Source organism: Rhipicephalus microplus, chromosome 4, assembly GCF_043290135.1.
Source record: "Rhipicephalus microplus isolate Deutch F79 chromosome 4, USDA_Rmic, whole genome shotgun sequence".
Classification (NCBI taxonomy): domain Eukaryota; kingdom Metazoa; phylum Arthropoda; class Arachnida; order Ixodida; family Ixodidae; genus Rhipicephalus; species Rhipicephalus microplus.
This window is the reverse complement of record NC_134703.1, coordinates 48,660,212-48,682,372: the sequence shown is the minus strand read 5'-3', so window position 1 is coordinate 48,682,372 and position 22,161 is coordinate 48,660,212. Positions and strand designations below refer to the sequence as shown.

Genomic DNA, 22,161 nt, shown 5'->3' with positions numbered 1-22,161 from the left:
GTTCTTGTGCTGTTGTCAGTATAATGGCGGAAGAACGGACTACAGTGTCCGATGGCTCTGGGAATCGCACTGGACCAGATACTTGCCGCATTGAAGCGAATGATCTACCACTCGGCTACCACTGAGATTTATGTTGTGGTCGCCGAGACAACGTCGGCAGGAAACCTTACAAAGGAGGTATACAGAGGCACTACCTTTGCGTATACAGCTTGCTGTAAGACAAATGGCATACAGCAAACCTAGGTGTATACATAGTGACGATCCGCAATGACTTGGAAAAGAAAACTGATCTCGAAGGTCATGTATTTGAATTTTGGAGACGTTGGAAGTGCGGTCGCCCAGTGTGTTTGTATGTGTGTGTGTGTCTGTTGCTCTTGGCGTGGAGCGCACTGCCGGAACGAACCATGCATAAGCAGCCTTCCATATTATGGTCGTCGCAGTGACAGATAAATTTTATCTGTCTATCGCACCGTCATCCTAGTGGATACGCATGTTATTCCCTTTCCCTCAACCATGGCGTGGGCAAAATTTTTTACGGGGGGTGGCACCGTCTTGATCTGAAGTGGGGACCGGGCAGTAAAATGTGGTCATATATATATATATATATATATATATATATATATATATATATATATATATATATATATATATATATATATATATATATATATATATATATATATATATATATATATATATAGGGGGGGGGGGGAGGGAATGAGGCATAAAAGTTCGTTGAATGAACATCACGGATGAGATTTGACAGGTTCTTTACGGAGGGTGATGACACCTTGATAATCAATGGTTAATTTACAATCTCCTATGGTTAATTTCTAAGCATTGTGTGCTGCATTTCGCTCCCAACATAATGACGGAATGTGTAGTGCACTCACTAAGACTCAACCTCTTGACGAAAAAAAAAAAAAAAAAGACCACGCGTTCTTGGAACAGGTGACGCGCAGCGGAACGTTGGTCGCGGTTCGTTTTCTGCCGCCGCATGTTTTTTTTTTTTTTCTCGGCAACAGATGCTATCAAACATCGTAGGCCTGAAATACACTGTACAGCAAATAAGCCATTCAAGTTCGTAGTGACACGTGAATTGTTTCGATTCTATTATAGCCTATCATGTATGCGAGAGCAGGCTGCACATTCGAAAACAGAACCGCTGCCGAATGGACTGTATCCGTAGGACCTACAGCAGTCCTCATTTCTTAATTACCCACTCGCAAATGGGAATGTGTCGTTTTCACCATGTGCAAGTACATTGCTTTTCCTGGAAAGTGAAATATTGGCAGAAAGGACTCGAAGACGCATTGACGACCATTATCATGTCCCTCAGCAAGTTTTTTTTCTTCTCTTGTGTATCTTTAACCGCGAAATATCGGCCATTGCGCATAGGTAACGAAGCTAAGCGATATGAAGTGATAACTGCCATTTTCCTTCAGTTAATGTTATCCTATCTATTTTTATGCTGCCGACAGTTGCATTTAATTTAGAAAGCCAAGGAACACAAACGTCACAGTGTGTGTCCACACTCGACAACAGATTTTGTTTGTGTGGTCTCGTGGCACATTCGTCAAAGCTTGGATAACATTTCAACCGGGGCCAAATGTATCGGCGCGGCGCGTTGGCATTTCAGTGACGTTGCACGTCGCTTTGTTTTCGCGGCGAGCGTGTGCAGCACCTGCAGAAGAGCGAGGCAAGACAGCGGGCGCGCGCGAAGCGAATTTGAATTTTTTCAACGCGCGCGCGTTCATCCGCAAACACGCACTCGCATACAGAGGGAGAACGTTAGCATAAGCAAACCGGAGGCAAAAAAATAAAAGAAAACAAAAAAAGTGAACAACGAATGCACGTCCGACAAGCGCAGCAATCGTTGCGACGTTCCTGGAAAAGGCGCGACCCAGCAAGCTCGCTGCTGGCTATGCTATCCTCTCTCTCGAAGGCTCTCTCTTTTCGCTTGTCGGCGCTCACTCGCAGCAGTTTCTTGATCTCGACACTTGCAGCGGCGGCCGTACCGCGGCGCTACGTGCCATGTGTTTTCTTCCTTTTCTGTTTATCTCGCTATTCATCCGTCGTCGTCGTCGTCGCATCTGACGTCAGTAAGGGAAATGGCGTTCGTTATTGTGTAGAAAAAAAATGCCGTGGCTGTGAGTCGCAGCAGCGTCGCATTTTGTGCTCGGTCATCGCTGCCTTTCGGTGTTTCGCCGCGCGTTTCTCGTGGGACGAGTGTACATCTTTCTCGGAGTCGAACGTTCTTCGCCGTAAACAGGTGAGTGACGCCGAAGTGCTCCCGACGTAGTTGTCCTTCAACCCTTTCGCGAGGGAGGTAATGGCTGAAAGCCTAGCACATGTCCGCGATGGTTACCGAGCAGCGCGTTGTGGCGATGTCTCGCGTCCCGGCTTTGGCGACACTTGCAGTGGAAGACTGCGCTAGCGGTGATGTGCTGTGAAGAGTTGTGACGCGATGTCACGCGTGCTGTATCCTTGCCTAGCGCGCGGCTTGTAGCGAGGGTGCTTGCTCGGTATGCCTCATGAGTCGTCGAAATTTTGATTGGGGCGTCTGGTGACAGTGTAGTGCCGCATAGCTACTCGCCACGCAAGTTTGGTGCCGAGGTTGTGAGACTGCTACCTTTATTGTTCGTTAACCCTGGCACCATTTCCTTTGGTCGTGGTTAGTGCGCTTGCGGCGTTGCGGACATGCGGTTTTCCCTTTCTCCCCCGTTCCTTTATCGTTGCTTACTCTGTAATGCCTGTGAAGCGACTTGCTGCTCACAGTTGTAACGCGTAATTGTTAGTAATCACTGATGGTGTTCCCCACTAAAATCGTGGATTGAGAAGTAACGTTGTTAACCCCAAATTTGACGCCGGTTCTTCCGAAAATGTGCAATCGCGTCTCTCTCCGCTAACTGCGCTCCTCCTCTCCAGAGTTCGCGCGCTGAGCATGACCATGGCATCGTCCACGCGCCTACGCTGCATTGCTCGCACTTTTGAGTGATTAAAACTGAGTGATTAAAACTTGCAACGATTGTTTAGAACGAAGTGAATAGCCACGTGGACCTGCCTGTGTAACGGTTACGCGATTAAGGCGACACGTGCCTCCGCTGGCGCTTTGTTCGTTCGTTGTGTTAATGGCTTGTTTGTGCAGATCTGCGATCTAGTGTGCGGTGGTAGTTCTGGCTCGTAACGCCAGTGTGACGCCCTCACGGGCGGAACAATTTGTTGGTGAGTGCGTATGCAGACACGTGCACGTAAGTTTTTTGGAAGAACTATTGCTCAGCAAATAAACATGTGAAAGAGGAGTTCAGTATTCGCAAAAAAAAAAAGAGAAAAACGGCAAACTTTATATTATCTAAGTGGCAGTGCTCTTAAGACGGCAACAATAAAGATGACGGTAAAGAAGACCCATAGCAGTAATATACAGTGCTGTGGTCCCAATGCCTTAGAAAAAGAGCTTTGTCTTTTGTCTACCAAAAAAAAAAAAAAAACTTTATACGTTAAACCTAATGTTGCAATTGTTCAATTGATAACCAAAGCACTGTGGTTTTAAATAATTAGGTAGCTTGAGGACATGCACCAACCAAACATTTGCAGAAAACTGATTTTCGTAGTGTTTTAAGTAATTATTTTTTTTTTTTTTGCCTGCGCTAAGGGCTAACAAGCAAGACTGGCCAAATGGGCATATGACAGTACACTATTTTGCAACTTGTAAAGTATTGTAGCCTTTTCTGTGGCTTCATTGTCTGCCCCCAGCATTGTTGTTCTTTGCAGAAACGTCGTTCGTGCCACTTGCTGGAGGTGTGAACTTTTGTGGTTGAATATGATGCCATGAGTGCTCGCCAAAGCACGCTCTTAATTCTCTCAGAAAGATGCATTTTTTTCATCGAGGCACTTCTCCCTTTGGTTTAAAGTATAGCATGCCAGGTCTCTCGGTGCACCATGCTGGGGCTAAACTTTTTATATGCCACTTTTGGGCTGTGATGCATAAAATTCCCATGGAGCTAAGCACCTCAAATGGGACTAAATGATGTGCGTACTGTCTATTCGCACAACTTCAATTTGTGTTTCATCAGTTTCTTCTAATATTGTCCTGTACGCTTGCACCAGAGCCAACCAGTGGCCAGATTCGTAATGACACGATGGGGGTTATGATGAGCAGTTGTGCGTATGCATTGCTGAAGACGTATGCTGTAATGACGAGGAATAACACTGAGCTTTGGGGTGTCCCGAGCTAGAGCAAGGTCGCGAAAAACAACCGAGAGTAGAACAGCCAGCCCACCCAGTGGTCAGGCGTTGTATCTCTGTCCTCATTACTACAATGTTGCAGTCTAGAAGTTTTCATGCCATGTGTCAATAGCAGGTGGAGACTGAGTTTTTTCTGCATTTTGTGAATATCTTCGTAAATTCACTTGACAGTATTTACATTTATGTGCATAACTATTAAGAATTGTCTCTACACGGTTATCTCATTTGGCTCTTTGTGAATGTGGTTCTCAACTAAAGTCTCTTGCAATGTTGCATCAGAATTTGTCACAGCATGTCAATTTGTTATTTCTGAACAAAGTTGGGGGCGGTGAATGTCCTGGATGCCATATTGGGAAAAACTGTACGGAATAGGCTGGAAAATTTCCAGCTTTGTGACTGCTGTGTCGATGCAAATAGTCTGCAGTTACTACCACTTCATCATTGCTGTCACTGCAGGCTACATCTCTGAAATAAAAAGTAAACCAAAATCTGGTTTCGAGAGGAAATATCTTCGTGTTCTAAACAGCAGTCATATTTGACTGAAATAGGCTGGGTTAATTAATATGCCAGCTGCACCCTTCCACGATAACATGCGCTGCAGTTCATCCGGACATGTCAGTTTTTGTTGTAGGAATAGGCAAAGAACAGGCTGTCACAACAGGCCAGCCATTTATAGCAATATTGCAATCCTGATTGCATTATGTGGGTGATAACTTCTCATGAAATTTTCATAGTCTTAAAGGAGTACTGACATGATTTTGAAGCACACCAGCAGAAGGGACACCTTATGTTTCCATGGTGTGCAATGTCAATGCTCTCCACACACCGGAGCCAGATAACGTATGCAAAATGTATTAGTACCCTGATGTTAAAGTTCATAATCCAACATCTTTTAAGCTAGCCCCACTGTAATGGACATTGTCGTGACAAGTAAACACAGCTCACTGGGTTTGTGAAATTTGCTTCCTGTGTGCGGCCTAAATTGCAGAAGTCGTCACAATCCTTGGACAACAATTCACTCATCATTTTTGACGGGAAGCACGTGTGGCTGATAGCAAACAGGCATCTATTGCTAGTAGTATGTCAGGAGTTGCTGTCTTGCTGCGATGTCAGATTCCTTTTGACACATCATTGGGAAGCCACCCTCTTGATTCTGAAATTTTTCAAAGAAAGCGGTACTAAAAACATGTTCAACGCATTCCAAAGCACCACGGCACTGTTTTTAGGGTTCTCTGTACCAGTGTTCTCATTTAAAGCAACAACCCCAAAATGTTTAAAATTTGTGCCAGTACTCCTTTAACTCACTCTGACAAGGGGGTGGTGCATGTATGTGCCTCTGCACTAATCTACCAGTGTGGCAGTGATAAGGTATTGCTTGCACCTATCCCAACATTCCAAAGGCACATTAAAATTTTTAGAGAATTTTTTATATGTTTGGAGTTACTCTGGTCACCAGCTATCAACAGCTGTTGTTCTGTGTCATCATCGTGTAATAGTGCCGTCCCTGTAAGACCGCTGTTGTCAGAAGATCATAACAGGGCTGTGAAAGCGTGAACACACTCGACTCCAAACTGGGCATCACCAAAGAGCAGTAGTATAGCTAAGCTATATTTACGCGTGAAAATGGGCATACTGAGAAAATCCATCTATGATATGCTTGTGTGGCACACAGTGGGTGACATGTACTGCTTGACGAGTCTGTATAATTACAGTGTCATATTTCTTGTAGCAAGGCCTTTCACACTGAAGAATGTGTCCAGTTTGGTTTGTAGCACGTTCTATGCTTGCTAATGGTCACTAAACAAAAGCAGCATCGCTTTCAAACACCTATAAAAGCTTTGCAGAAAGCGTGGGCCACAGGGCATATGCTCTTAGGGTGTACAATGTATACCTGAGCAGTGTAACCGAAATAACCTTTATTGACAGCATATCTCAAATAGAGCCTTTGTTTCGTTTCACATGTTAAGCCTAATTGACTAGTCAGTCAAATTGCAAGAAAACTCATTTGTGCATGCAAAGCAGACCATTTGAACAAATTTGCTGCTGGTGCATCTGTTCTGTAATCATCCTTGGCTTTAATCGGAGGAGTGTTAGTGTTGCATGCGGCTTTCGTACTCCTTTGGAAAAAATTCAATGCCTGATGTAGTGTGCATTCAGTATATTAATGTCTGATGAAGATGCTTTATTGTTTATAAAGTTTGTACCGTGCATTTCACCTTTACAGTCATGGTCAGTAATGCAGCTCAGTTTCTTTACTTACAGTTACTGCTTTGTTATGGCTGGGGCAACAGTGTGGTAATTGTGCAGTGCAAATTGTTCAGGAAGTCAAGTTGGGGTGGTCACCAAATTGTGTAATTATGGAACCGCTCGAATCAGTGATCTTTTCACATGGTTGTTGAGGATTAAGGCGAACGAATTATCTACAAAGAGGGGGGCACTAAGGTTACCTCTTTCTTGCCTTGGCAGCCCATTTGTTTGCATCATTTATTGCCAGATAAAAATTGTTGACCTTGTAATACTTGAGCAGGAGTGTGGCATACGAAGTAGCGCTTTATTGGTACGTGATATTTTCGTGGTCATGGGGATTCCAGCAGTCCTCGAAAGGCAAGGCAATTCTTGAAAGTCTTGAAAATTCAAACATTTTGTTAGGATATTTGCCTGCGTTGTTGGAATTGTGCGAGCCTTATCAATCCAGTCTTGTTTGTATCTTTGTGCCAGCGTCTCAAGCCTTGTAAGCACTTCTGGCTTTGTATTTCATTCAATTGTAGATTTATACTGAAGCAAAACTGCGATGTGGCCTAGTTGGAACAGATCCATCTTGAAATGTTTGTGCAGACACACGGGGACAAAGAAGAGAACACAGACACAAATTGGGCCTGTTCTCTTCTCTGTCCCTGTGTGCCTGCACAAACATTTCAAGAAGCGTAGGTTTACATTACCATGTTTTATAGCACAAAAACAAAATAAACAAAAATTTAGCAAAATGAAGTGGACATTCGATGGCTGTATGCGTGGCTTTAGGTGGTTTGTTATGCATTTTAGGAGCTCCTCACACACCAACACTTCAGAGTTGGTAGCTAGATGCCAGATGTCTGCACTGGGAAGTTAATCTTCATACGATTTTAAGTACTTATATATCTGAAGCAACAGAATATTGTTAAGGAAAATTTCGCCATGGGAAGTGGGCATGGGTGTATTGAGAAACTATTGTGCGAAGTGAGTGAGCAAGAAACAAAATATGACACCTGAGTGCAAACTGTTGGCTGAATAATGATAACTACACTATAAAGGGGCACTGACACAAAATTTCGTGGCCGAGGTAGCCTGTGGGGTCGATTCCCAGGAACATTTCGTATATCATCTGCAAAATATCAACAGTGAATATAGTTGGGGAGGCATTCTATAAAAATTTCGAAGTTTGGGTGATCGTTCGACTCCATCGTGCCATTGACACTCTCGAAGGGGACCCCTTGGGGACCACTTTCTTTCCTAACTTCACCACGCTGCAGTCAACAAGACAAGTTATGATGACGTTATAGCCACCATTTTTTTTTTGCCACGTTTGTTCCCACAGTCTATATTTCTCGGTTGCGAGTGCGTGGCCGTGGCACAGGCTTAAAAAGTTTTGTGTTTGGCGACATTGCAGTCTTGTTTCCTATTTGAAAGTAATTCTTGATGCAGACTGTGCGGAAGTGTGTCACAGTTCTCGTTTCTGATGTGATAAAGAGCTGCACATGCTTGGTGGCGACACTCGCATTAAGCTTTTGGAGCTCTTTCAAACCGAAACTGATCGATAATGAGGGGCCTGTAAATAATTACCTGACGCGTGCTGCAGCAAACAATGTGTCGTGTCATGACTAACAGGCCCCCAGCAACACATTGCAGCAGAAAAACGCGAGGCCAAAGATTTTGTGTCGGTACCCCTTTAAGTCGGTATTAGTTCTGGAAAAATTCGTCATGGGTTTTCATAACACACATAAGTTGAAAAAAAAAAAGCTCGGGTCTAAAAAAATGAGAGATGGTCAGTTCTTGTAAGTGCTATGCTGCAAAGGTTCTTTTAAGTTCAATTCTCCCTGCAATTCTATAAAAGCCTTTTTTTTTTTTTCAGACAAAGAGCTTCATTGTAACTTTCGTGCATGCACGCTCAATGTGATGATTTTTTTTTTCAGAATCGTCCACATGGATGCCCTAATCACTTAGAGGCTTTCGGGTGTGCTTAATTTATAAATTACTTATTGTCGTTGCATCGAACAACTCTTATTGCTCTGGGTTTCGCTTCTGCATTGATAGAAAACACTAAAGGTTGGAAGTAGCGGAGACCGCTCGTAAAGAAGAGGTTAGCCAGGTTGAACATTCCACCTATGTTTCTATCTGTCATTCTGCTGATGCTAGTGTAATTTCTTTTTTTTCCTTTTACAGTGAAAGTTCTTGTAAGATCACAACAGTAGCCAATTTTAGCAACATAGCACATATAAGGGCATGTGTAGCCGGTACTATGCTTTTCCGCAAAATGATAAATAATGGTATAGTGGCTGCTATGCAAAATTATGAAAATCAGCGTAGTGGGTATCTTGTGGTTGTATTTGGAGTAGCTGCCCTAACAGAGTTTACAACGGGCTCCAGTGAGGCTATTATTCTAGCTTTTGCAGCGACTGTGCTGCACGTTCTGTGCAGGCTTGGTGTCTTTTACTAAACAAACTGGGTAATGGCATGTGTGTTGGCTTTGTCGCTTGTCCCCGCAGGGTGGTGTAGGCACCCACCGAGAGCGTGTGGGTAGGCGGTAACGGGCGAGAGCAGCATGGCGCTCTGGGCCCGTCTGCAGGAGCTTCCCGGGGAGCTGTTGCGTCAGTGTCAGCTGGCCTATGGCGAGCACTTTCCCATGGAGGTTCGGTGCGCTCTTGCCCACTGGATCGAGGGGAAGCCGTGGCAGGAGATGGACCCTGATAACCCCTCTTTCGATATGTACGCGCCGGGCGTGGTGGCCTCTCTGCTTGAGGAGCTGCAACACAAGGCCTCTACCGAGGATAACTTTGTCATGCGGCTCAAGCTTCTGGAGGCTGTGAACACCTTTAAGGTAAGCAAATGTTTCCCTCCAGTACCAGGCTGCTTTGTTCGTTGCCTCGTTCTTATACACCATGACAACTTTTCTTGACAACACTATGACAGCTACAGAACCGAAGCGCACCGCTTCTTCCACGGCAAAACATAGTACTTAAGTTTGCTAATAATTTTGTCACTTGCCTTGACGAAATAAATGCTATTAAGTTTTTTTATGAGACTGAAACAGTTGGTGGAAGTGTAGGTGAAATAAGGTAATTCTTCACTTTGCAAGCATATTTTCTTTTTAACATCACCTTCTTCAGCACGCCCGTCCTCCTGCATGAATGTCTATGACATGGTGGGTCAGTTCGCAGCTGCAAACAGGCTGTTTAGTTCTGCATGAAGAAATTTTTTACTCGTAATATGACCCTAAAGTATACATTAAACTATTGAAATGTTCTGTTCAGATTTTCTGTGCACATAATTTGCTAAACTCGTTAACGATGCAAGTGAGCAAAATCGAAATCAGGTGCAAGCTGCTGTACTACTTGTGGAGCAACATAAATGTGTAGAACCCCTGCCTCCGTAGCCTGGTATATTAATTTTTCCTTATAATAATAAGCAATATGTGTACTATTGGAAGCCAATTGGAATGGTACATTAATTTATCTAAAGGCCGAAAAAATTCTATCTTTAAGTGCCGAGGAAACGAATATTTTATAAGCATTTGTGAAATCCATGCTATGTACCCATACTGCAGTGACTTGGTGCCTGATAAATGTTACGACGCTGAATGTAGTGAGCACCCATCGATCAAAGATTGCACAGTTAGAGTAGCGGTCTAGGGGCATGCGTATTCATTAGTTTATTATCATTGCTGCCTTGTTGACAAATGATACGAGTCTTCTGGCTTGTCATTCTTATTTAGCAAAACTACGGCCACAACCCCCACGCCCTGGTTCGTGTGATCAAGAACTGCCTTGCGACTGAGATGCGCATAATCCAGCAGGCAGAGAACTGCAGTCGGCTCGCCTCCCACATGCCGGGCCCTCACGATCCACACAGTGAAATAACCCAGCAGCTGGACACGTTGAGAAGGCGCACGCAGGTACGTTTCTTCATTTCGTGGTTGCGGCGGACTGGTTGAGGTCGGCTTTACTTATGTGGCTTGAAGCACTGAGAGCATGTGAGAGATGTTTACCATGTGGAATTCATGCCCTTTCTGGTGTTTGCCTGGGATGCAACATACCCACGTCTGCCATTAGAGGCCTTTGAGTATGCGCTACCTTGTTTTTATGATGGGGATATTAGATACATCATTGCTCTCAATTACTTTTTGATAGTTTCGTTGCTTATTCTTGTAAGGGAATGCGTGTTATAAGTTACTAAATAACCTTTCTTAGTCTGCTTTTGTTTATTTCTGACCCAAACCTGCTCCAAAGCAGGAAGTTTACTGTTCCTGGAGTTGCTCCAAACATCATCAGGCTCTTTCATCGCTACATATATGAATCGGTATGCATGTGAGAACCAATGCTGGTGAGACAAATAAAAAAGCACACATTACTACATTTGTATTACTACATTTGTGTCGGCTGTGCGGTCCTAAATTGAGTGACTGCAGTGCTGGTGGTCCAACTGTAAATGTTGAGAAGGCCTGTTCGAGAGAGGTCAAGGCAATTTGTTCTGCCAACATTTAACAGATGCACAGATCTTTCCCGTACGTGTGTGCGCTTGTTCACGGCCGTCATATCGAATACTTTGTGTACAGGAGACGGAGGACGAACTTCGCCGCATGATCCAGATTCAGGAGTCTTTCGTGATCCAGTACCAGGAGTGCCAGAAGCTGCAAGCGCACTACCAGCAGCTTTCAACGCAGAACACCGGCGGCCAAACCAACGTGGACCTGATCAACAAGATCCACAACGAGACCAAGGCCATGGAGCAGGCCATTCGGCAGCGAATCGGCGAGCTGCGGGAAATGCGCGTTGTGAGTTTTTCAAGCATTTGGCAATTACACCGGCACAAGCCCCGCCACGGTGGTCTAGTGGCTAAGGTACTCGGCTGCTGACCCGCAGGTCGCGGGATCAAATCCCGGCTGTGGCGGCTGCATTTCCGATGGAGGCGGAAATGTTGTAGGCCCGTGTACTCAGATTTGGGTGCACGTTAAAGAACCCCAGGTCATCGAAATTTCCGGAGCCCTCCACTACGGCGTCTTTCATAATCATATGGTGGTTTTGGGACGTTAAACTCCACAAATCAATCAACCACACCGGCACAAAGGTTCAAAGCATGCAAACTGAAGGCATTCAAGTGACAGAATCGACAGCATGCAAAATGAAAGCGTTTTGAAATTTGGCCTTCGAATTAATATGCAAAGAATAAGCAACTTCCAATGATGGTGCAGTTATCTTCATGCACAATAAAACCTCATTAATTCGAATTCTGTTACTGTGTTTCAGGGCCTCCTTAAAGGACCGCGACTTAAAAACTACTTGGCCTTGTTCAATCGCCTGCAGAACGCTTTTGAAGCTGCTTTCGCCGCAGTACACCAGTGTTGTGTAGAAAACCGTACAAAGATTTATAGGGACCCTGAAACAGCTTTGGCGATATTGTACAAACACATTGTGCCTATAGACCAAGTCCTAAAAGTCATTCGGCGACCGATTGGCGCTCCCTGCGTAATTCATCACAATGCTTTAAAGCTGCGAATCGCTGCAGATTGCTGTGACTCGGCCTAATGAGTTTTCAACTGCGCATTTACAGAGAGACATGCTCTGGTCATTTGACGTCACTGTGGCTGCTGATCTGATTGGCTGAGGCTGTAGAATGCGAGGAAGCAAGATTGGCTGGTGGGGTAGTGGCACCTGTCGGAGAAAGTATGAACCACTCCGCGATCTTTGTCTCTGTTGCCACATGGCATGCTTGCTGCCAGCGCATTGTGTAGTGGCCTCCGACATAGCACGTTGACACGTCGTGTGCAGTTTTGGAGGTCTAGATGGGTAAAAGCTCAAATCATGAGGGCTTTTTGTTTGCCAGCAATTCCAGCGTGCCTCATGAGTTGAGAAGGCCAGGCAGAGATGAGAAGGAGAGTATGGTATAATTGTTCGTGGTGGCTTTGACACGTGGCGTGTCACTAAATTAGTGGTGTGAATGGTTTGAGGATGCCCTAGCCCAGTGGTTCTTATGGATGTGCCAGGGACCCTTTGTGGACTGGTGGACGTGATGGAGGACCCCTTGGAGCGGACGGGAGGGAGGGGGTACATAGGTAAATTAACACAACTGGAGTGTGAAACAGGTGCCTCTTATTGCTACCAAAAACATCAAACGTGCCATATCATTTCATACGTCGTACAGTCGCGCTTAAACAGAGTTGCCCATCTGCAGGCACATTCAACCTGTTTCGGTGTTTGCGTCACGGCCGAACTTGAACTCGAAAAAATGTTGAAAAAAAAAAAAAGCTGTTAAGGGTTTCGCAGATCATGAAATTGGCATTGCGGACCCCCGTTGAAGAACCACTGCCCTAGCCTAAAAAAAAAAAAAACGTTTTGGGGTCTCTTTTAAAGGGGCTGTTGGTGCTAGTTGTCACAGGACATAGAATATTTTCTTCCTCAATCACTTATGCGTGTATGCGCCACATAATCTCTAGTTCTAGCATGATCGCTGACTTCTAAAAAAAAGTTACCAGTAGTTTTCTGAAGCTTTGTGTCGCATTTCTGCAGCCCTAAGTACAGTAAAAGCTCGTTAATTCGAATTCCACGGGAACGCTAAGCAATTTCGAATTAAACAAAATTCGAAATAATGAAAGTGAGCAAAATGGGTGGATTTCGGGGGTGGGGGCACGAAAAATATTTATTGGCCAAAAAAGTCGGTGATGACCACCTGCTTCTTTTCCCTGAATGCCACAGCTGCGGCTCCCTGTTCCAGCGCGCGGACGCGGTGCAGGGAATCCTCTTCACCCTCTTCAAAGCTGAAGATGAGACGCGCCACATTAAGTGCCTCCATCACCGCAGAAGCTGACGGGCGCACAGGCGCTTCGTCATTTTCATCTTCCTCACATTCTGGCTCTTCAGCATCAGGCTGCGCACCGGCTACTTGAGCGATAATGTCCTCATCAGTCAGGGCACCACACACCGACGCACCGTTGTCAACTTCAACATAATCGGCAAAACGTACGACCCGAATAGTGTCGCGCAATGCCACTGGCATGAGCTCCTCAGCCCCATCCACGTCGACGTCACAACTATACTGCGCACTTCCAGCTGCAAATCCACTGTGGCAGAAACAGTTTGCGATTGTGGTCGCGGTCACCTGTTCCCATGCGCGCACCAACATGTGCATGGCAGTGAGCAGCATAATGCCGAAGTCCTTCCTGTCGCCCGTGCACAAAATCATTCGTGAACGAACAACGTGCTCGAGGAACAAAGTGACGCTGCCGGGAGCGGCCTAGGACTGCTAGGACTACTCCGCCGACTCCTCAGCGCCCCGTGGGTCCCACGTACAAGTGGCGCCAGGCTCTGAGATAGCGGGAGGGCTACGAAAAAAAAAAATTGCTCCCTGGATTTTGGAGGCCATACTTTGCTCGCCCTTTGCTCGGAGGCCACTTGAAGCTCGAAAAAACTGGTCGTGCCACCTATCGTTCGACCGTAAAAGCTTCCACTAGTGTTTGACGATGATGACGCTCGGCGGCGCGCGCTTCGCATTATCCGTAGAGGCAGCAATTTCTGTTCGAATTAACGAATCTTTTTACACACGGTCTTCTATGCACTGTTGATTGGATGCGGCGACCATTTCGAATTATCCAAAATTTCAAATTAATGAGGTGTGAATTAACGAGCTTTCACTGTACTTCAGATTTCACCACCCCAATTGCTCCTGCTTTTTGAACTCTCAAAACTTCGAGTTTGCCACCTTGGCAAATCAGCATTTGAATTTGCAGAGTCTGTCAAAGGACCAGTACTGCAAATGGTAATGTGAACTTATTGTTTGCACTGTAGGTGGTCCTTTGCTGATACAGCAGTGCTCGTCTGCACTGTGCTAGAGTTAAATGACGTTGAATGATCTTTCCATATTTTGGTTCTTATTTTTCTTAAGGTAAATTGTTTTGTTATACTGTTCTAAATTTGGAGTTTAGGCGACAAATGTATGTCTTTTTGCCCTTGACTTGCTCCAAATTTGGATTTTTGTGCTTCAAAAACAACATTTTGCTCCTCCAAAAGTTGATCTAAATCTTATTTCACCGGTTGCACCCCTGTGTTACCAGTCTAGGCTGTACAGTAAAAGCTCGTTAATTCGGATTTCACGGGACCGGAAAAGCTGTCCGAATTAACCGAATCAACGAATGAACAGGGAAAACATTTAAAATCAAGCTGCAGAAGCATACCTTTATTTGTTGAAGTATTTTGTAATTGTCGTCTGCGTTTTCGCGCAGATTCCGGCTGTCATCGCAATTTTTCTTAACTGTTCCAAATGGCCAACAGCACGCAAGCTGTCGGGAGTGTTCAGGCAAGTGTCCTCTAATATTAACAGCACCTCCGAAACTTCCCGTGAGGTGCGATGAGGTCGCGGCTGTATCTCCTCGCATGATTCTTCGTCGGAATCGTGGTCTTAATGGGCGCCCGTGACATCATTAATAATCTCTTGATCGGTCGGGAGACCACTCGTGGCGACACCATGATCAATCGCGATGTAGTCCTGAAAGGTCACATCTGTGGGAACGACAGCATCGAAAGTCGGGCAGTCATCGTCGGTGGACTTGGCTGACACCTCCTCAATGCCATCGTCAGCTACTGCTGCATGCTCGGGCCTCACATAACCGCTGTGCCGAAAACAGTTGGCGGTGACTTGCGGCGGAGTGTTTTTCCACACGTGGGCGATGATGTGCACTGCGTCGTGTAAGTCCACTTGATACAACTTTCCAGCTTCTGAGCATAGGATAATTCGCTCTAGCAGGTGCTACCGGTACTTTGACTTCACGTAGTGAATGATACCCTAGTCCATCGGCTGAAGAGCAGACGTAGTGTTGGGCGGCAAAAAAACTACTTTGATGCTCTTCAGTTCGACTGTACAGTTATGGGCACTGCAGTTGTCAACAACCATAATTATCTTGCGGTCCTTCGACGTGAAGTGCCGGTCCAACTGCTGCAGCCAGCCGCGAAAAATGTCCGATGTCATCCATGCCTTCCTGTTCGCTGTGTACTCGACAGGAAGGCTTTTGACGTTCTTAAAACAATGTGGCTTTAAGCGCCTTCCCAACGACAAGTAGTGGCAAGCGCTCCATGCCAGTCATATTGGCGGCAAGAAGCACAGTTATCCTTTGCTTGCACTTCTTGCCACCAATGCACGCGTCCCCTTTGAAAGTCACCGTCTTGTCGGGCAGAGCTCTGAAAAATAGAGCAGTTTCATCTGCATTGAACACGTCACGTGGTTCATATGCGGCGATGTGCTCCAGCAGCTTCACATTTCTTCACTCGGTGGTCACGCTTTCGTCAACACTGGCCTTTTCGTCGCACACACTCCTGAAGACAAGTTCGTGTCTCTCTCTCTCGAAACCTCGCAAACCACCCTTCTGACGCTTTGAACGATTCAATGTTCATCATTGCAGCGTACTTCTCACCTCGCGCCATGATGAGAGGTCCGCTCAAAGGCAGATGCGCAATGCGACAGTCAGTAATCCACCGGAGCAAAGCTTCTTCGAGCTGGGGATGAGCTGCAATTCGCAACCACTTTCTAGAGGCATGAAACTTCTCGCTTTCGAAGGCTTGTCGAATCTGTTGTTCATTTTTCACGTACGTTCCCAACGTGCTCCGCTTCACGTTGTACTTGGTCATAACCTGCTGTCGCGATTCGCCGTTCTTCAGTGTTTCCAAAATTTCCACTTTAGTCGCCAAGCTCTTCGCGTCGTAATTCTGCCGCTTTTTCGGCGTTGCCATTACTGTAGCGCACGATGGCGGTGGCATGCAAATATGGTCACAATGGAAGAAAAAGAGAACTCCGCAGGAAGAGATGGTTCCGACACGACAACACAAGGGAAAATGGCGTCGGAGGCGCAGAGTGGAGAAGAAAGAAGACGCCGATGTTCGGTGACGCTGCGATCGCCTCCACTAGTTGATGATGATGGCGATGCCACTCAGGTTTCGGTTTCAATCCAGTGGTGCCAGCACTGCTTTATCACACTTTTGTGTAGCAGCAGCCGTCAGCATTTGTCTGAATGAAGCGGTGCGGAGACGAATTCCGACGAAATAACGAAGGTTTGGTCCCATAGATTAACATTCACTTTGGCCGGGACCAATAGAGCCGTCCGAACTATGTGAATTTCCGAATTATCGGGTGTCGAATTAACGAGCTTTTACTGTATTACTGGTGGCTTGACCCGGATGAGTTTACATGCGCGTCCAGCGCTAGTCCTGTTTTATGTGTCAAGTCCTCGTTTCTTCGCTGTTTTTTATACTATGAATGTATGCCAACGAGCTCAAGTTGACACGCTTCTCACTGCACAAACCACAAGCTGGTTTGCTCACGGCTGGAAGGCTGACGCACGTAGAGCTCATTGAGTGCAATGTTCCGTTGTGCCAAAATTTACTGTCATTGTTATAACATCCAAATGAATCGCAAAGCTACGCAAATCACGTGCGATCCATGTGCCTGAAGGATTCATCTGATCGCCGTCGCAGTGATAAGTGATGTGTGAAACACAGCTGTGTGTATTTGTGTTTTTGCAGGCCTTTGCAGAGAAGCAGCAGGAGACAACAAATATGCTGGCCGCACTACAGACACGAGTGCTGGACAATGAGCTCATTAAGTGGAAACGTGCCCAACAACTTGGTGGGAATGGCGTTACTTTCGAAAACAACCTTGACCAGATCCAAGAGTGGTAAGTTGTGCCTCTCTGCCTCCACTCCCTTTTCTTTTCTGCTTCGCTGTTTATTTTCCAGGTCTCTTGAATAACTATGTCATCAGTTCCTTTTAAATAGCTAGTGATTGGAAGGATTTGGATAACGACTTGACTTCTCACTTCAGTTTCCACAACTTCTGTTTTCTTTAAATTATTTTCAATCTTTTACTACTTTGAGTTAACGAGGTATTGCTGTATCTTGACATCTACACTGGTGTTTTTGCTGATGTGCTTTACTATTTCTTGCTTTGATTCTGACTTTGCATCTTAATAATGTTTGCTGGCATCGCGTTCGTTCTTGGGTGGCAAAAAGCTGCTTTAATTTCTCCTTTTTCATGATGCTCTCAGATAAATTAACTCGTTAAGTGTACAACAATGATACACTGAATTTGATAGGGATTGTGAAACGGATGATTTCTCCTTTTTCATGATGCTCCCAGATAAATTAACTCATTAAGTGTACAACAATGATACACTGAATTTGATAGGGATTGTGAAACAGATGATTTCTCCTTTTTCATGATGCTCTCAGATAAATTAACTCATTAAGTGTACAACAATGATACACTGAATTTGATAGGGATTGTGAAACAGATGCTTTTATATTGAGCAACCGAGTTGACTTTCGATATGTGAAGCGACTTACGAAAGCAAGTGCCAGATGTAGAGCCAACTCCTATGGCTGTATTTTACATGCTTGTGACCCCGAAATTGAGAAGATGCCTGCATTTCGCATGTACATTCCACATGTCCAGTGTAGAAAATTCAGTGAGGCACTGGAATTCTAGACTACGTATGAGTTTTTTTTTCTATTCTTTGGCATTGTCTCGTTAGCGGGAAAATGATGTGTCTGGATTTCAGACTGTAAACACTTCATTTTTGGAAAAGAAACTTCAGTCACCTAGTGTTCATGAGCGTCATTCCATGGCAGGACTTGTCGCTACGAAAGAAGTGTTGTCCTTTTTCCTTGTAGATAATTCCTCTACTATCCTAAATGGGGCTTTGGCTTATGCAGAGCAGACCATCCCACAATGCATGCGATTTTTCCAAATGGATTGAAATAATTTCTCTCGTAATGGGGTTATTGTTTTGATCAAGGGGCGGCTCTCATTCTGTGCATTGTTGTTGATGCAGGTGCGAAGCCCTGGCAGAGCTTATCTGGCAGAACTGGCAGCAGATCAAGAGGATGGAGCATTTGGCATTGCAGGTGCCCATCGGAGGAGGCCAGGCTCCACAAATATCCGAGCGCTTTAAGACCCTCAACGCCCATATCACTAGCCTGCTTTCCTCACTCGTCACCAGGTGAGAGTGGTGGTTGCATTTCTCAGGACCCACGCTGGATTGCGAGGGCGGATGAGTGTTGGGATCATAGGTCGGCAAACAAAAGTTGTGCTCACTCATACATCTTGCGTTATGGACTTGCTTGGGCTCCGACTTGCCAAAACGTTCCTGAGCCGAACTCGCTCAGACTCCAGCCGAACTCCCTCAGGCTCTCGCTCGTGAAAATTTTCTACGGCCTAACTCGCTCAGAGTGAGTAAGTTTGAGCGAGTCCCAGGGAGTCTATTCATAAGTGAGTTTGCCGACCTATGATTGGGATATTTGAATCGAATATCAAGTAGTTTTTGAGCGCTGAGTAACCACCTTTACATTCGTTGTAGAGCTATATTGAAATTGTGTGCCTAATTTTCGCATTACAAGCATACATAATGCATCAGGAAAAATTGTGTGTGGGGAAATTTAGAGAGTGTGAATAATAATCACATAGCGGACAAAGTGATGTATCCCAAGTAACATAGAATGCTGCATCAACCCCTATGTTTTATGCGTGTGGTACGAAGGGGGATGTTTATTTGGGTACTGCAGTTGCCATTCTAAAACAAGCTGTAAAAGGGAGCCATAGGCAAGGATGCGATTTCACCTCAGTCGATCTTTTCATGATCAAGAGTTCCCTGTGCAACTGGGTCACGTGAAACACTAAGGCGTGTATGTAACTTTAGGGAATTTCTATTTCAATTTTGCGTGCTCAAAGTTTTAAGCAACCAGGCATGCAAGAGAAAGCAATCCGCTATGCACTGGTAACACAGAGGTCCTTCAGCTTACCCAAAGGAAAAGAATATAAAGCTCTGTCAGCAGCAGCTATTATATTGCAGTTGCAAGCATCCTTCAAATACTAATCCTGGTGGCTTTTTGAGTGTAGAACGTGTTATAGGTTTGTTTGCTATGGGCACAGCTCTCTAGCGAACGTGAGGGAAGTCGTATTGAAGTCTGTGTGAGTGGTACAGCAGCAATGGGATGTGCTGTTTGAGGTCTAGCAGAAGCATTAATAGGGCTAGGAATAGACCTTTAATAAAAAAGTACTTTTTTTTTTACACTTGCAGCACATTCATCATTGAGAAGCAGCCTCCACAAGTTATGAAGACGAACACTAGGTTCACAGCCACTGTGCGCCTTCTGGTTGGGGGAAAGTTGAACGTCCACATGACGCCGCCTCAGGTTAAGGTGTCTATCATCAGGTGAGCGTGATTTCCTTTTCACTCTGCCTATTGATTTACGCCAGTGGCCACTGTGGACTCGTCCTTGCGATTCAAACTTATGCCAGGCTGTTCTGAAGTAAGCTTTGAAGCATGTAAAGGTACAGTGCATCCAAGATGAGACAAAGTAAAAATCACAATGCACCTACGCAAAGGTAACTTTCAGAATTAGGTATTTTTTGAAAGTTAGTGTTGTGTGTATGTCTGTTGGGAGTGTTTTGCTTCATCTAGTCTTAACCTGTTTGACTATACAACCTCAGCGGGACTAGATAAATAAGCGTAAAATCTGGCAGAAACACACGATCCAAACCCAGGAAACATTGAGGATTACAAGCTTATATTGAGGTGCTCAAGCAAAAAGCGTTTGTTTCTGTGAATACAGAGTGGCTCTCTAGATTTTTGTACTTCTGGCAGCTCACTGACAGCCAGAGGTTAGCCAGCTAGTTACTGGTCCTGCTAAGAAACAGTGTTGTGGTCGCATGTGTTGAAATTGTAAGACAGGCATGTATGCAAAGAAACTCTACTGCCATGCCAGCAAATGAAACTTTGTGCCGTCTGAGTGTCGGCTGTTTCTGCATCGACGCTTGGAAATACGGCGCTAGGTTTGCCGAAAAGTGGAAGAGATGTTCTCGAGCAGACACGCATTGAGTATGCGATCACGGACATTTACAAAATCACGTGCGACTTGCCCCATCTGTGAAAAAACCTGCTGTGCTACTAATAGCTGAAACTACTGGAAATTTCTTATTGGAGTACTCATAGCTTTGGCGGGACCACAATGTCAGTTCAAATTCACGGAAAGCTCGAATTAAGCGTGTTCGAATTAATGAGGTTCGACTGTACTGGCTTATATGCTGATTTTAATAAAATTTAAAACTTAGCATATTTTATAGGGTACAGTCGAGGCCACATATAACTTAAAACGAACTTTCGCTTAAAGCAAACAATATCCACATGACCATTAAAATACACATTGGTTCAATGGCACAAAATCGCATTTACAACGAACGTTTCGAGCGCCGCTGATCGGTTACAGCGAACGGAGTGTGTGCTCTGCCGACTTCCCGGGAAACCACTTTCAACCACGGATCAGGCATCGGCGAGGTGCCCATAGATTCTTATTGTTAAGGGGGGACACTGTACTTGAGAGGAAGTGCCAGATATTTTCATGTGTTTATAAGCAAAATTCGCAGTGTGATTGAGTTTTTGATGCTGATTTCAAAAACGTACCGTATTTACACGATTGTAAGACGACCCCCCCCAAAATCGCATCTAAAAAAAAAAAAAAAAAAAAAAAAAAAAAAAAAAACCCACTTCACGTAGGCCGCAAGCTTCGCCTCTAGTTCCGGAAAGCGGCCAGACTTCGGCCCGTGAAAGCCACGGCGCTTGGAGTCGCACGAGAAAATTTCCTCGCGCTGAAGCCGCCACTTCCGCACCACACATTCACCGATTCCGAACTTTCGTCCTCATGTCACGGCACTCATGTCAGACAGAAGTGACTCGAGAGAGCCGGTCGTGGACACAAGCGACAGGAGCACGCGGCGACGCGCCCGCTTAGAAAATTGTATCACAAAGAGGAGCTCTTCTGTCGACTACCAATACCCCCCTACGGCGGCTCTTCCATCGATTACCGGTGCTCCCTCAAGAGCCGTGCGCTCGTCATAAAGGCACTCGTAATGCGCGCAGTAGATGCTAAAGAAAGAAAAGCTTTTGTATAAGCACGCGGAAAACTATGCGCTTTGGGTTGAGCGGGAAACTATTCGAGATGACAATACATGGTTCGATTTCGATTCTAAGACGACCCCCTAACATTGGATTGTCAAATTTGAAAAAAAGGGTCGTCTTACAATCGTGTAAATACAGTACTTTTTCTCTAAACCAGTTTCTGGGATATCCTAAAATTAATTACCTATTGTTTGCCAGTATAATGACACGATAAATTTCATTGCAGAGCTACCATTGGCATATTCCTGTATACTAATGAACATAAGCCACACAACGGTAGGAGCGCTTTTTTGATTTGATAATGTTAACAAGGTTTGCTGCACTTTGCATTTCAGTGTTGCAGACACACCCACTTTATGCTCCGATTTTGGATAAAAAATAAATCTTTGAAGATCTCAATAAAAAATTCACTCCTACCATTGTGTAAACAAAGGATACAGCTACATGTCGCAACAAAAATGACAGTCCTAGCTGTGCTGGAGGTAGAGATATCGTTTGGACAAGTTTGCAACTGCAGCAAAATTCGAACCCTGAGAAATCATGCAACAACAAAAGAAGTCGATTTTGACAAGACAGTAGCATGGAAAAGCTGTTTATTTACAATGACTTTCAAATTCAACTTTTTCAGTATGCACCAGGCATATAGTCTTTCTGTTTTGCATCACCTAAATGACGTTTTTTCAGTGCCTGCTGCGTGTTTTCCGCAGAGGCACACTTGCAAGCAGATT

General features: G+C 45.0%; 1 protein-coding gene across 4 annotated transcripts in view; it reads left to right on the top strand.

Moving 5' to 3' along the window:
* Stat92E (Signal transducer and transcription activator Stat92E) overlaps window positions 1–22,161 on the top strand; it is a 146,888-nt gene that overhangs the window by 53,796 nt on the left and 70,931 nt on the right. For 3 of the 4 annotated variants that reach the window (XM_075892712.1, XM_075892710.1, XM_075892713.1), the window contains exons 1-7: window positions 2,133–2,272; window positions 8,988–9,319; window positions 10,214–10,393; window positions 11,054–11,272; window positions 17,004–17,155; window positions 18,311–18,478; window positions 19,556–19,690. In XM_075892712.1, the coding sequence (XP_075748827.1) occupies window positions 9,044–9,319; window positions 10,214–10,393; window positions 11,054–11,272; window positions 17,004–17,155; window positions 18,311–18,478; window positions 19,556–19,690 (1,130 nt within the window). In that variant the 5' untranslated portion in view covers window positions 2,133–2,272; window positions 8,988–9,043. Of the gene's footprint in view, window positions 1–2,132; window positions 2,273–8,987; window positions 9,320–10,213; window positions 10,394–11,053; window positions 11,273–17,003; window positions 17,156–18,310; window positions 18,479–19,555; window positions 19,691–22,161 lie in introns of those variants that run through there. The other variant, XM_075892711.1, reaches the window with a different exon arrangement.